The sequence below is a fragment of the Antrostomus carolinensis genome, unplaced genomic scaffold (assembly GCF_000700745.2).
Source record: "Antrostomus carolinensis isolate BGI_N321 unplaced genomic scaffold, ASM70074v2 scaffold22379, whole genome shotgun sequence".
Taxonomy (NCBI): Eukaryota; Metazoa; Chordata; class Aves; order Caprimulgiformes; family Caprimulgidae; genus Antrostomus; species Antrostomus carolinensis.
The window spans coordinates 1-11,913 of record NW_010336706.1 but is presented as its reverse complement, the minus strand read 5'-3'; the positions used below and the strand labels follow the sequence as shown (position 1 = coordinate 11,913).

The following is an 11,913-nucleotide window of genomic DNA, read 5'->3' as shown; positions in this document are numbered from 1 at the left end:
GGGGGGCAGGTGTGAAGACAAAGTTAAAAGAGCAAAATAACTGCTCTCTTCATATCTACCTGCTGATCTTGCATCAAAGTCTGACAAATGCTGACACTAAATTCATGCTGTTTCTTCAACTGATTAATCTGCTCTTGCCATTGTTCCTTTTCTTCCACATATGAAAGTTCAGACATCCACCGAAGGTTTTCCTGACGTCGCATACTTATGTTTTGCTGTTGCCTGGCCTTAGACAATGGACGATAATTCCCATCTGCTGAAAGAGGACGGCAATTTTTCCACCTGGGTGGGGGAAAAAAAGGAAAAATGAGAACAAAAGTTAACATTTTAAACAACTTCTTCTAATGATACTTCCTTTATTCCAATTATGCATCAGTTGTATGTCCACAACACACTTGGCATAGGCCATTTCAGCATGCCAGCTAATCACTGGTGATTTTGTCAATCCAACATTATCCTAAACAAATTGAAAACAACAGCCATCTCCAACTGACAACCACTATCAAAAAAGAAATGCTAAGGATGTTTCTGGATCTTGTTTTCAGTATCGTCCATTACTGATATATAACACATACTCAGATTAAAATAGAAGCCACCAACATAATACACTAAGAATTAAGAAGCCCAGCTCCTGAGTAGAAGGCTACTATCTACTAAAATTATTTTGCGTATCAAAAACAGAGGAAATCAATTGGAGATATACATTACTTTTAACATGGCATTTTCATTTAGTCACACACCACTTATATGGAGGAAATCAATCAAATAAGCAAGAGTTAAAAGTATTTACGTTAATTAAAAAAATCTAATAGGAAATAGTTTTTAAAGCTGCAAAAGCCAACAATTTGAAAGTAAAAATTTCAGAGTTAGTTTAATTCTCTGAATTGCTTTTTTTGGAGAAACTGATCAATATCACAGCAAAAATATCATACAGGTTATCTTTTAAGCCGATTAAAACAACATAGGAACATAAGCTACTGCAACACAACTGGAAAGCTCAACGGCAGACATTTAATATGACTGAAAACAGAAGAAATAATCAAATTACTTGTATACACCGCAGCTACCGAGACACAGACAAGAAAGTGCTACTGCACACAGCCCCTAGCAAGCAGAAAGAAATTTAACTTCGCTGTAAAAGGATGCCTTGTAGTTAATGCAATGCTTCTCCCACCCATTCCAAATGTATTCTGACAAGCATCAGATAAACAAGTAATGCCACTGACCTATCCTTGTTTTCCTTAAGAAAATATGCATTTTCTGGTATGTTGTTAGTGGGATAAACAGAGAAACTGTCATTCAAACTTGATGCATCTTCTTCCTCCTCTTCTGCCTGACCAATTCCATCAGAGAGATAACCATCTTCATCTCCATCCTCTTCATCTAGTGCACACTGAGTAGAACCTCCCCAGGTAGCCATTGTCCTAGTGAACATTGGAGAGGGAGGGAAAGTGGGTTGGGAAGGGAGGAGTACTTTTTAATTTTAGTTTAGGACAAATTATTAAAACAATCTGTTGACAATTACAAGACTATCCTCAGTTAATCAAGTTGCATCAAAATTCATTTAAACATTATCTCACCCATGCAAAATGAAACTAGTATTCTTCTAATACTGGGGCAGTTAAATAAAATTACTTACTCTTTTGGAAAACTATTACTTTATTATTGTTATAAATGGTGTAGAGATGAAGAAAAATTATTCTTGAGTATTTGGCGTGTTCCACACCTCTCCTCTCCTTAGGTGATTTTTCACCATTTATGGAGCAAGGGAGACTACATATGCTGGGAGGACCTGTAAAACTGGCAAGTTCCCAACTAATAGTCACTGTAGAAATCAAGAAATTAATTTACTGCTCTGTCATATCATCACATTCAGTGCCCAGATTAAAACAGGCAACTGCCCCAAGACTGACATCTCACTGAACAACAGCAATGCCCACAGACTAACATAGAGTGACTCGTGTTCTTACTTTTCAGTCCTGCTCTGCTGTGGAGTACGCTGAGCTTCTGACCCTTCACTTTTAACAGATGCAGCAACAGTAGATATCGTTTCTGCGAGCTCTCTCCTCCTCTGATGTTCAGCCATTAAAGCTTCAAGTTGCTTCCTTCTCTTTCGCAATTCTTCCCTTAAAATCTCATGTCTTCTCATCTCAGACCATAACTGTTTGCAGTAAAATGGAAGACATTAGAATATAAACAAAATAAATACAATCTAAAGCATGGTAAAATTCCGATACTACACCAATACCTTTTTGTTCAGGCATTGGTGTCACACTGTAACTGAAGCCACACTACAGAAAGGTGCAGGATACATCTCATATTTACTATTTATCCCAAATACCGCAAAATTTAAGAATGCAATCAAACGTCATAGCACGGAATTTTTAAAGAAAAATCGCACGTGTTTTTATCACATAATTTATGTACTAGTAGTTAGCTTTTTAAGTAGCATGACAGAACACTACCCTCTGGAGAAATGTGAAAATTGCGTCAAGTACTTATTTGATAACAAAGCAGAGGATACAACAAAAATTTTCTGCAATCTGCAGAAACTTCAAGTCGCAGAGTATGTTTGAACAAGACTTAAGGAAGCGGTGATTTACAAAGAGCACATAAAGGAAAGGTACAGGTAGGAGGAGATCTTTATCTACCTTAAATTAGATACAGTGAAAGCATAAATAGCAAGATACTAGCATAAACACATAAACAGCACAACATAATAGTATAGCATACCAAAAAAAAATTGTGTAAGTGAACTAGACTGGAAAATGCAGACTTAACGAGAGACAGGTAAGTGACAATGTACTCAAACCTGAAAGTATCTGGACTAGTTGGTGGCGCTGGAGCTAAGAAGTTTTCCAACAAAAATCCGTATTTTGATAATTAATAACCCAACCTGTTTGTAGAGGGTTAGCAATTGCATCAGCACATTCATTTCAGAGACAGTTTTTTTTTAGCAGGAAGAATTCAGACGTTTCGTTTAGTGAAAAGAAATGAGTTATCCTATAATGCTTATTTGGAAGGTGCCAAAGTTCTGAAATTCTCTTCTTGGAGAACAAAAAATTTGGCTTTTAATGGCAATAATACAGCCACTGCCCAAGCAGCCTCACCTAAACTGTCAAAAAGATGCAACTCAGAGAAAGGGTATTTTTCAGATATTTGTTTCTGATGTCTAGTCTAGCCAGGAAACACTTCATCACATACCCCTCCACCCCTACAAATGTAGCATGAAGACTAAGCCATATCCAGATCATTATTTAAGACATGAATTTTGGGGAAAAAGGGGAAGGAAGATGCACAGAAGATAAACTATGTTTTAAATACTGCCATCATTTTCTTCATGGATGACTTGCCTGTGATATACACTATTAAATATTCACAATACAAATCCAAAATTCATTCAACTTCCACACTAATATTCATCAACAACTGCTATATGTGGGGAAAGATCTCTTGCCAGTTCAGGTCAACATTTACTTCTTTCCAGAAATGAAACAAGGAAGTTACACATACTTTGTTAAAATGGCTACTACTACACCCCCTGCACCAAGTACTCTAAAATGTGTCAAAGTCACCGAGAACTTTTTTCATTTTTAAACCTTTTTTAAAATCACAGAATATCAAGTGTGAAATACCTCATTGCCCACTGGTACAGATTCATCAAATTCAAGTACAGGCTTGCCAGCTGTGTTACACTCATTCATGGCCGGAGTTGAGGTTGCTGGTGAAGTCTGCCTGTTTGCTGGGCAGTTACCCAGGCCAGCTGACAACTGAAAGAAAGAGTAAAATGGTAGAATAGAGTAGCATAGCTTTCTAAACCTGCTGTTTAAAACCCAACACAGTTCAGGCTTTATGAGACACAAGAATTAGTATTCAGTTTAAAGGGATTTTCAAATCAAGACTAAACACTTATTTCAGAACTTAGCCAGGAATCAGCAAAACTATTTTTATATATTATGTAGTATTATAGTATCCTATAATGCTGCAAATGTGCAGTATTGATAACTTACTACCCGCTTCACAGAAAAAAAAAGTTCATCTTCAGAGTATGAGAAACAATATCACACTGTGCAGTTAATTTTGAATACAACAGTGCTGATCATGCTTACAAGACACAACATTGTTTCAAATACCAGACTCTGCAAATGACTACTAAAAGGAGTGAAGATGCCGTAACTAGCAGGTATGGACAGACAAATTTTAGGCTAAAAATAAGATCTTTGAAGATTTCAAATCAAGGCTTTTGAGGACAAACTACAGTGAAATTAGAGGTTGATAGAGCAATCACTGAGCAAGAATCTACAGTGGAATGAGATAAACAGAGCTCTTTCTCTAGGCTTAGAAGTCCAGTTGCTTACAGTATACAAATATTACCAATTTCAAATTTTTTCCTATTTTTGTAGTGGAAAAAGTGGTGTGAAAGTTATTTTACGTTTAGCTCAAGAGCAACATTCTACCTACTTGAACATCAGGACAAGCCTTCTGTAACACTTGGATTTTTTCTTGAATTTCAATCAATTTTCTTCTTTCTTCTTGTAACTGCTTAAGCTCCCGCTGCTGCTGCTGAAGTTTAGCTTCATAAAACTTCTCTCTGCGTAAATAAATTACCCGCATATTACTTGGCAAGCAGTTGCCTAAAGCATGATTCTACTATCCTTTGACAAAGGCATACCTTGCTTTTTCATTCAGTCCTACATCTTTTTGTAATTTGTTGGTACTAGCTCGTACATTGTTTGGTTGTTGCTTTGTCTCTTCCATCTCGCCCAAAAACAAGTCACCAATATTAGATGCATTTGCAATTGTTGCTTGAGGTTCTGGATCATCATCCTGAAAGGATGTCAGACTATCAACTATTTTCAAGTTGATACACAAAACGTAACAAGTTTAGTTTGTCTAACTAATCTTTCAGAACTAAACAGTCTGAATAGCTTCATCTTGAGTTCAGATCACAAACTGAGAAGTCACCATCTCCATGGTATCAGGACTTTAAGATAAATTAAGTTAATAAGAGAATTTGAAGTTATAAAGCTCACTACTGAAACTTCCACTATAAACGCAAAATAACTTGTCTCATTCTGGAAGCATAAACCATTTGCATTGTATTTTATGCCTATGATTGTGAGGATAGAAACACACAGGCACGTCAAGTAACAAAGGGGGAGGCGAAAAGAGGAATAGAAGGAGACCGAGATGAACAAGACTGCTTAATTACTGCAGTCATGAAGTTAAATATTACTATTAACAGCTTAAAATAAAAACAAAACTACTCTTGAAAGTTAAATCTAAAATATTGTAGAAATAGTCTTCTACATAGTTCTCTATTCCACTTTTGTAGTTTTCATAATTTTTGTATATTTAGTTTTCAGCTTAAATAGAAAATATTAAAGCTGCAGCTACTGCTTATTTTGTTTTCTAACATAATCATTCTTAATACAGAACCTGCTGAAGGGGACAGACCACCATTAGGGACCAGGTATGACACAGCTACACAGACCTATGGTACCATTACTGAGTACATACAGGTACTTGTAAATATGAAGGAAAGACTGAAGATATGCCATTAATTAGGTTATGTATTAAGGAAGCTGCCATATCATCTCTAATTCTGATTATACATATAATAACACCATACAGTTAACATCTCTACAGTGATGATAAAAAAGCCTGACCCAGACACTGAGAAATTTCTGGTAGCAGTATAATCTTGAAATAAAAATATAGTGTTTATACTGTTGCTATTGTATAACGTATGTTCTGAGATTGATTTTAGAGTTCTCACATAAAGCCTTTACATTTCTGATACACCTGTGTGTACTCAGGATGCAGCCATTACATTAGATGGTGCTCAAATGTGAGGGTTCTGGAGGGACATTAGGTTAATGAAAATACGTTTTTAATAAACAGCACTAAATTAGCATGAGATATTCTAAATCTAAAACACTGAATTCACAGCTGGCCTTCAAGATTCTAAAAAATTTAACTTATGAAAAATGAACTTATATTCATCATAAGTTTAAAAATGTAGATCCATAGTATTTAAAGAAATGTTAGACTTCTTGGTTCATATTTTGTAATCCAGTTCTCAGGTTAAGTATTAAGGCCACTCTTCTGTTAGGTTAGCATCCCTCAAGAAAATTCCAGATTTGAACTTCAGAAGTATCACCCTCGACTTCAGAAAAATCAAACAGTGTCTCTTTTTCCCAGTCTAAAAATGATTATTTTAAATGCTATACTAAGCAGGGTGGTTTTCCCTATTAAAAGTAATACATTATACGAATAATGAATGCTACATTTTTTGCACAGATTTATATTCATAAAATACCTGCACCATAGCAGCAAGGTTTTGTAACTGTCTAAGTTTCTGTTTTGCAGCTATAAGCCTATTGATCTTCTGCTCAAACTCAGCATCTCCAGCAGCATCACCCAGGCTGCTTCTGTGACTAGATATGGAATCTTCACTAACTCTATCTTCTTCCACTTCATCATCTTCACCTTGGGGTAGGTCGATATCTTTGTCATCCTCCCTATTATGACAGTCTGGAGGTGGGGAAAGGAGGAAACAAAACAGTACCAATGACACATTATTGAACTTCTGAAGTCCACTGTAATTACTGGACATTCAAAAAATGTCAGCTTAATGATTAGACTCTTAAACATTTTGCTTCTCAAACAAGGTTTTCCCAGATTCTGTGTGGCTATCAGACTTATTTGCACTAAGACTTAAAATTATTAGAAAATTTTAGAACATACCTAGTGTAGAAGATGTTTTTAGACTCCTTATATTAGCAGCAGATCTGTTATTTATTTCACAATCTGTATTAAGATGTCTTCCATCTCTGTTATTAGTTCCACACTGTACATTTGAGTTGCTATTTATTTCACTCCAACTACTGACTCCTTGAGGGTTTCTAGGGTAAAATACATTATTCATGTTAACTTTTTAAGAACTGGTATCAATGGAATTTTACTCCAGCCATTTCATTTTATAGGAATATGTCCCAATTCCTTAAAAAAAAAAAAAAAAAAAAAAATCAACCCCATATAAAATCAGTCCCGATTTTGGGAATTTCTCAATATCCATCTCTCCCATAGATTTTTTTTTTTTTTTAAGCAATCAGAAGCAGCTATGAATTATCCCCTGCTAGATCTACAACGATACAAGAGGCTTTCAAGGTATATGTCTATATTATAAAAGCTTTACATGATTCACACCTAAATTAGTATTAGTTTCTGCACAATGAAGATCCTTGATCCACATAGTTGCCCTGTTAGACTATACCTTTAAATGCCTCTCTAAACTGAAGTTTGTTTTTATTCCAATTCCCTAGTCTAGGCTTGTTAACTTTCTAGTGAAATTCTATACACATAATTTGGTGTTTAATCTCAAAGGAATTACAGATTTTGAAGTCTCTCATAATGATTTTCTAAATATCCAATCTAATATACATTTGCTTCTTCACAGAGATTATTACTACTTACCTGTATAAAAAGGCACTTCAAATTAAAAATTCTGGAAAGTTAATGTAATCACAACATTAAGTTAGTTCTGGTTGACTGAAATAACATATTGCTTCGAGAAACCTGTAATAATTTAGCTAAAAAGACTTAGGGTGACAAAAAATATGACAACCTAATATTTCTAACAGGCTGTGGATCCTCATGTTCAGAATCACTTTCCGATTCTTCTGTTTCTTCCTCTTCCTTTGTGTTTTCATTCACAGCATCTGTCATCATATCAGATGTTTGCTCATAGTAGTGAACTAACTCACGCAACTCATTCAGCCTCTTACGAACTTCATTTAGCTTCCTGAGGAAAAAAGAAAGAATATGCTATGTGTTTTGTCTTATCAATCAAATTATGTAGAGTTGAAAACTATATATAAAATTTATAGTTCTTAAAGTTTACTGCCATTTTCCTAGCTGTAAAAACCTCCTGTTTGAAACTCCAAGAACCTCCTGCTTGAAGCTCTGAGCTCATTAAACTGTCTTGGACCATTTACTAGATGCTCTATAATACCAAATTAAGTAGATTAAAATAGGAAATGGTTTCTTAACACAGAAATTTAAGTAACACTCAAAATCACTAAAGCACATTATGAAAAAAAATTAAAGAACTTTTACTGAAGCTTTTCTGTTGGGTTTAGATTGTCATCCTCTTCACTTTCATTCTGAGAAGCCATGGAATCAGGAGGATAGGGAGCAGACGCCAGGCTATTTGATTCGCCATTAACAACAGTTACTATGCCTACAGGACCGGAAGCAGCTGAAGTTGTACTTCTTTGATCAATACTCCTTTGAGGAGAACCTGAAGCAGGAAAAACTACAGAAAAGAAATATAGCTCATAAGAACAACTTGCAAAAAGGGACCCACTTAACTGAGTTATATTCAAATGTAACTACAGAAAATATTACTAACATATAAACAGCAATTAATAACTTCTAACAAAAGCTTTTGTCTTAAGTTTCATGCCATGTAATGCCAAAAGGCAGAGAATAATAAGTAGGTTTTGTAAACAAGAACTCAGTCGGTTCCTTTCAGCTTTATCGAACTTCATAAGTGGAAGCTTTCATGCTGTGAATCTGTCTGAAGAGTTCTTTTAAGGGTTTATTTATGGCTGATTTTTTTTTTTAATTTAACATTTCAACATGATAAAAAAAAATGTATCAATTTTTTTCCTCTGCCAAGCTCTTGCGCTCATATGCTGTAGAATGTAGATTTGAGAATTGATGTTTGCTTTTTCCAGCTATCTGAAATTACATCCAAATATGTTCATATTATATGCATTAAATACATGCAGAAAGACGGGGGTATAGTAATGTAACTATTAAATCAGTCTGTGCTTCTCCAGGAGCATGCTTCAAGCGCCTCATTTCTTAATGTTAACCAGAATACGCTGTGATTGCCCCTCAGAAGTCTCCAGCTGTAGGACAAACTTTACCAGTACAAATGTATTTCTAGAAACGGAAAGCAAAAGCAGCAAGTAGGCTTACATCAAGACTTTAATGAGAAGAAAAAGCCATCTATGGAACAGGCCAAAACTCAATCTGTTCAGACAGTTAAGTTCCTCTGGTATGGCCTATGGCTGAAATCCCTGCAACTAGTGCGTGAGGAAGTCTTTTGACAGTGGACAAGCAAACCCCATAACGCCAGAGAGCTACTAAGATCTGAAGTGCCAAGTACATAAATAGAGATGGACCCTGATAAAAATACAGAAATCTCAAGTTTATATGTTACACTGCACATGTCAGATGTGTCACAGACAAGTCTTGAATAAAAAAATCCCATCATCACATCCTCACATTAGTCAACTTTGAAAATGTTATAAACTGAAGTGCTACTAGCAAAAACTCTCATCATCACTTGTAGAGCTCTCTGTTAAACCAGAAATTTATACAGCACTAAAAAACATTTACATAATATTGCCCCAGCAGTCTTCTCACCTGCATTTCATTAACTAGTTGTAAGTTGAAAGACCATGTCACAAACACGCACGTTAAAGAAGTGGTATTCTTGAAAAGATACAATTCTGCCTATATTTACTTACAGGAGGAGTTATTTAGATGTTGGTCATGAAGTGTATGAAGTTCTCCTAACAGTTTGTCCATTTTTTGCTTTTTACCCTGCAACATTCGCATCTTGTTAAAAAGCTGAGCCTTCTCATCTGACAGGTATTCGGACATTGAAGAGTTTCTGCTTTGTGAAATCTCTCTGGTAAGTGAAAGACTTTCTGCTTGCCTTCTGTTGTCTGGCACAGGTTGTGTCTAATGAGAGTAATTTCATTTTATTCAAGAGTACTATGAAAAAAGTAAAATAAATTAGAAGAAACAAAAAGCTCTCTTATAGGCTTGCTAGGCTCAACACCAGAACAAAGAACATTATAAAGGGAAACTGATACTGAGTACACTTTCATGATATCCCAATTATATACTGAGTTAATATATAATTATATTGCAATATAGAAACTACTTCTCTGGATGTTCATGGAAAACTGTGAGAGAGAAAGCATAGATCAGTCAGCTAGCAATACCAAGGTACTGAGTTTTCAAGTGTGGGGGAACCCTAATTACTCCACTAGCAAATGCACAAAAATAAGCAAGACAAGCATTGAACTGCACTGTTCAAAAGAATTAGAAAAACAGACAATGGCAAAACTTGGACATTGCAATCCAAGGACTGACCTGAGAATCATGAAGTTGGTTGTGAAAGCGCTGAATTAAGTCATTCAATTCTTCATTTAGTTCTGATGTAAGGCTTACTCCTGAAACACTACCTGTAGTCTCTGTTACAACTGGGCATGCAAAAAGAGAAAAAAAAAAAGTAAATACTTCTCCCCAGTGCTGAAATAAAGACTATTTGATGAAAATGTTTGGTTTAACAAGAACATCAATATACTAAACCCCTCTAAAATACAGCAATTATTTTTAATGTTGTGTCCTTCTCACCAACTTTACACTTAAAATAATACTTCCATTACAGAAATACTAACAAGTGAGCTCATAGCTGCCTTGTGAAGAATCATACAAAAGGACTTTATAAAGTCTGTTCTGTGTTTTGCTAAAAACGTCAGAGTAAAATGAAAGCAACCAAGCTGTTTAGGGTTGACAGAAATATCTTGCTTGTTAGAAACAAAACTGTTATTACTTAGCATAGCCAAACTATAAACAGTGCAAGTAATTTCACTTCCTTAAAACAATAAATTAACAGGACACCAAGCTTTCATCTTGGTATAAGTTGTAATCTTTACAGCTGCAAACAGAGTCTTGGGGGGTTTGTTCTTCAAAAAGCTTTAGGAGAGGAATATATTAAAAAGAAAGCTTTCTTCCACTCCTTGAAAGCTTGGATTCAAATAGTATTAAGATATGGAACTGGCAGTTGAGAGCACCAAATAACTCTTTCTTTTTCTCCAAATATGAACCAACACTTCGTAAGAAAAATCAAGCGCAAATATTACTTATTTTCCCCATAGATCATGACTTTGTTACCTGCACAATGAAGTTTCACTATTTTCAAATTTAAAAACATTTATTTTGCCCTATGTTGAATTTGAATCTTTACATTTCCTACCCTACAGTTCTGCCACATAGCACACCTTTAAGTAAGTCAAGACAAACAGCAGTAAGAAACTTATTAAGAATAACATAGTGGAAATATGAAACAAATAAAAACACCACCAAAGAACTAAAAAAAAATTAAGTTCTAATTTATCATAAGTAATCTTATTTTCTACCCACTCCTCAAGTGGGTAGATGGAGTTTTGTATATTTGAGGAAAGAAGAGAAAGTAGATTACATCACAGGTCTACTGCTGCAGAGTATATAGGAGAAAAGCAATTCCTGAAAACCATTTAAGAAACAAGGAAACACCTTTTGAAGGCACTCACTTCTCTTGCTCCTGTGGTAGTTTTCTAAAAGCTCTCTACCTACTAACTTTTCTGCCTCTCTTCCTACACTAAAATCTAGAGCTTTCTTAACTAATTCCATCTGCATTCCTATAGTCTATTAAACCAAGGACAGGAAGAAAAGCAGGAAGAGAAACTCATCAGAGCAAGGAACCTTAAAGAGAGACTTTTTGTAAAATACAGAAACCAATGCTCATATTTCTATAAATTAAGCTATTTTAAATACAAAACTTAACTGTAATAAGAACTGCTATCCCATATACCCTCTAACCAAATTTAATGACAATTCTTACGGGGAAGAGTCATGGAACAGTAACACAGAATGAATCCAAACTTGCTCAGTGCAAAAATGTCATTCCCTATGACTGTACACATAACTCTGCCCCATTTCCAAAGAAAGCTGAAGAGGATTTAGGGAGGGGTGTGGAGCAGCACCAGTTTCCAACAAACAAAAGATAATTCACATGTCAAGTGCACAAATTAAGGACAACTGTCTCCCTTTTAAGACTGAACT

General features: G+C 35.2%; 1 protein-coding gene across 1 annotated transcript in view; it reads right to left on the bottom strand.

Moving 5' to 3' along the window:
- The window catches only part of LOC104530396 (pericentriolar material 1 protein), a gene marked incomplete at its 3' end in the record, with an annotated part of 21,216 nt that extends 9,729 nt beyond the window's left edge, over positions 1 to 11,487 (bottom strand). Inside the window, exons 1-13 of the mRNA XM_029086730.1 lie at positions 11,382 to 11,487; positions 10,180 to 10,289; positions 9,546 to 9,762; positions 8,122 to 8,320; positions 7,631 to 7,807; positions 6,751 to 6,908; positions 6,323 to 6,537; positions 4,673 to 4,827; positions 4,462 to 4,591; positions 3,636 to 3,770; positions 1,971 to 2,161; positions 1,227 to 1,424; positions 60 to 282 (exon numbers count right to left, since the gene is read on the bottom strand). Coding sequence (XP_028942563.1) covers positions 60 to 282; positions 1,227 to 1,424; positions 1,971 to 2,161; positions 3,636 to 3,770; positions 4,462 to 4,591; positions 4,673 to 4,827; positions 6,323 to 6,537; positions 6,751 to 6,908; positions 7,631 to 7,807; positions 8,122 to 8,320; positions 9,546 to 9,762; positions 10,180 to 10,289; positions 11,382 to 11,487 — 2,214 coding nt within the window. The remainder of the gene's footprint in view (positions 1 to 59; positions 283 to 1,226; positions 1,425 to 1,970; positions 2,162 to 3,635; positions 3,771 to 4,461; positions 4,592 to 4,672; positions 4,828 to 6,322; positions 6,538 to 6,750; positions 6,909 to 7,630; positions 7,808 to 8,121; positions 8,321 to 9,545; positions 9,763 to 10,179; positions 10,290 to 11,381) is intronic.
- Positions 11,488 to 11,913: the final 426 nt, after the last annotated feature.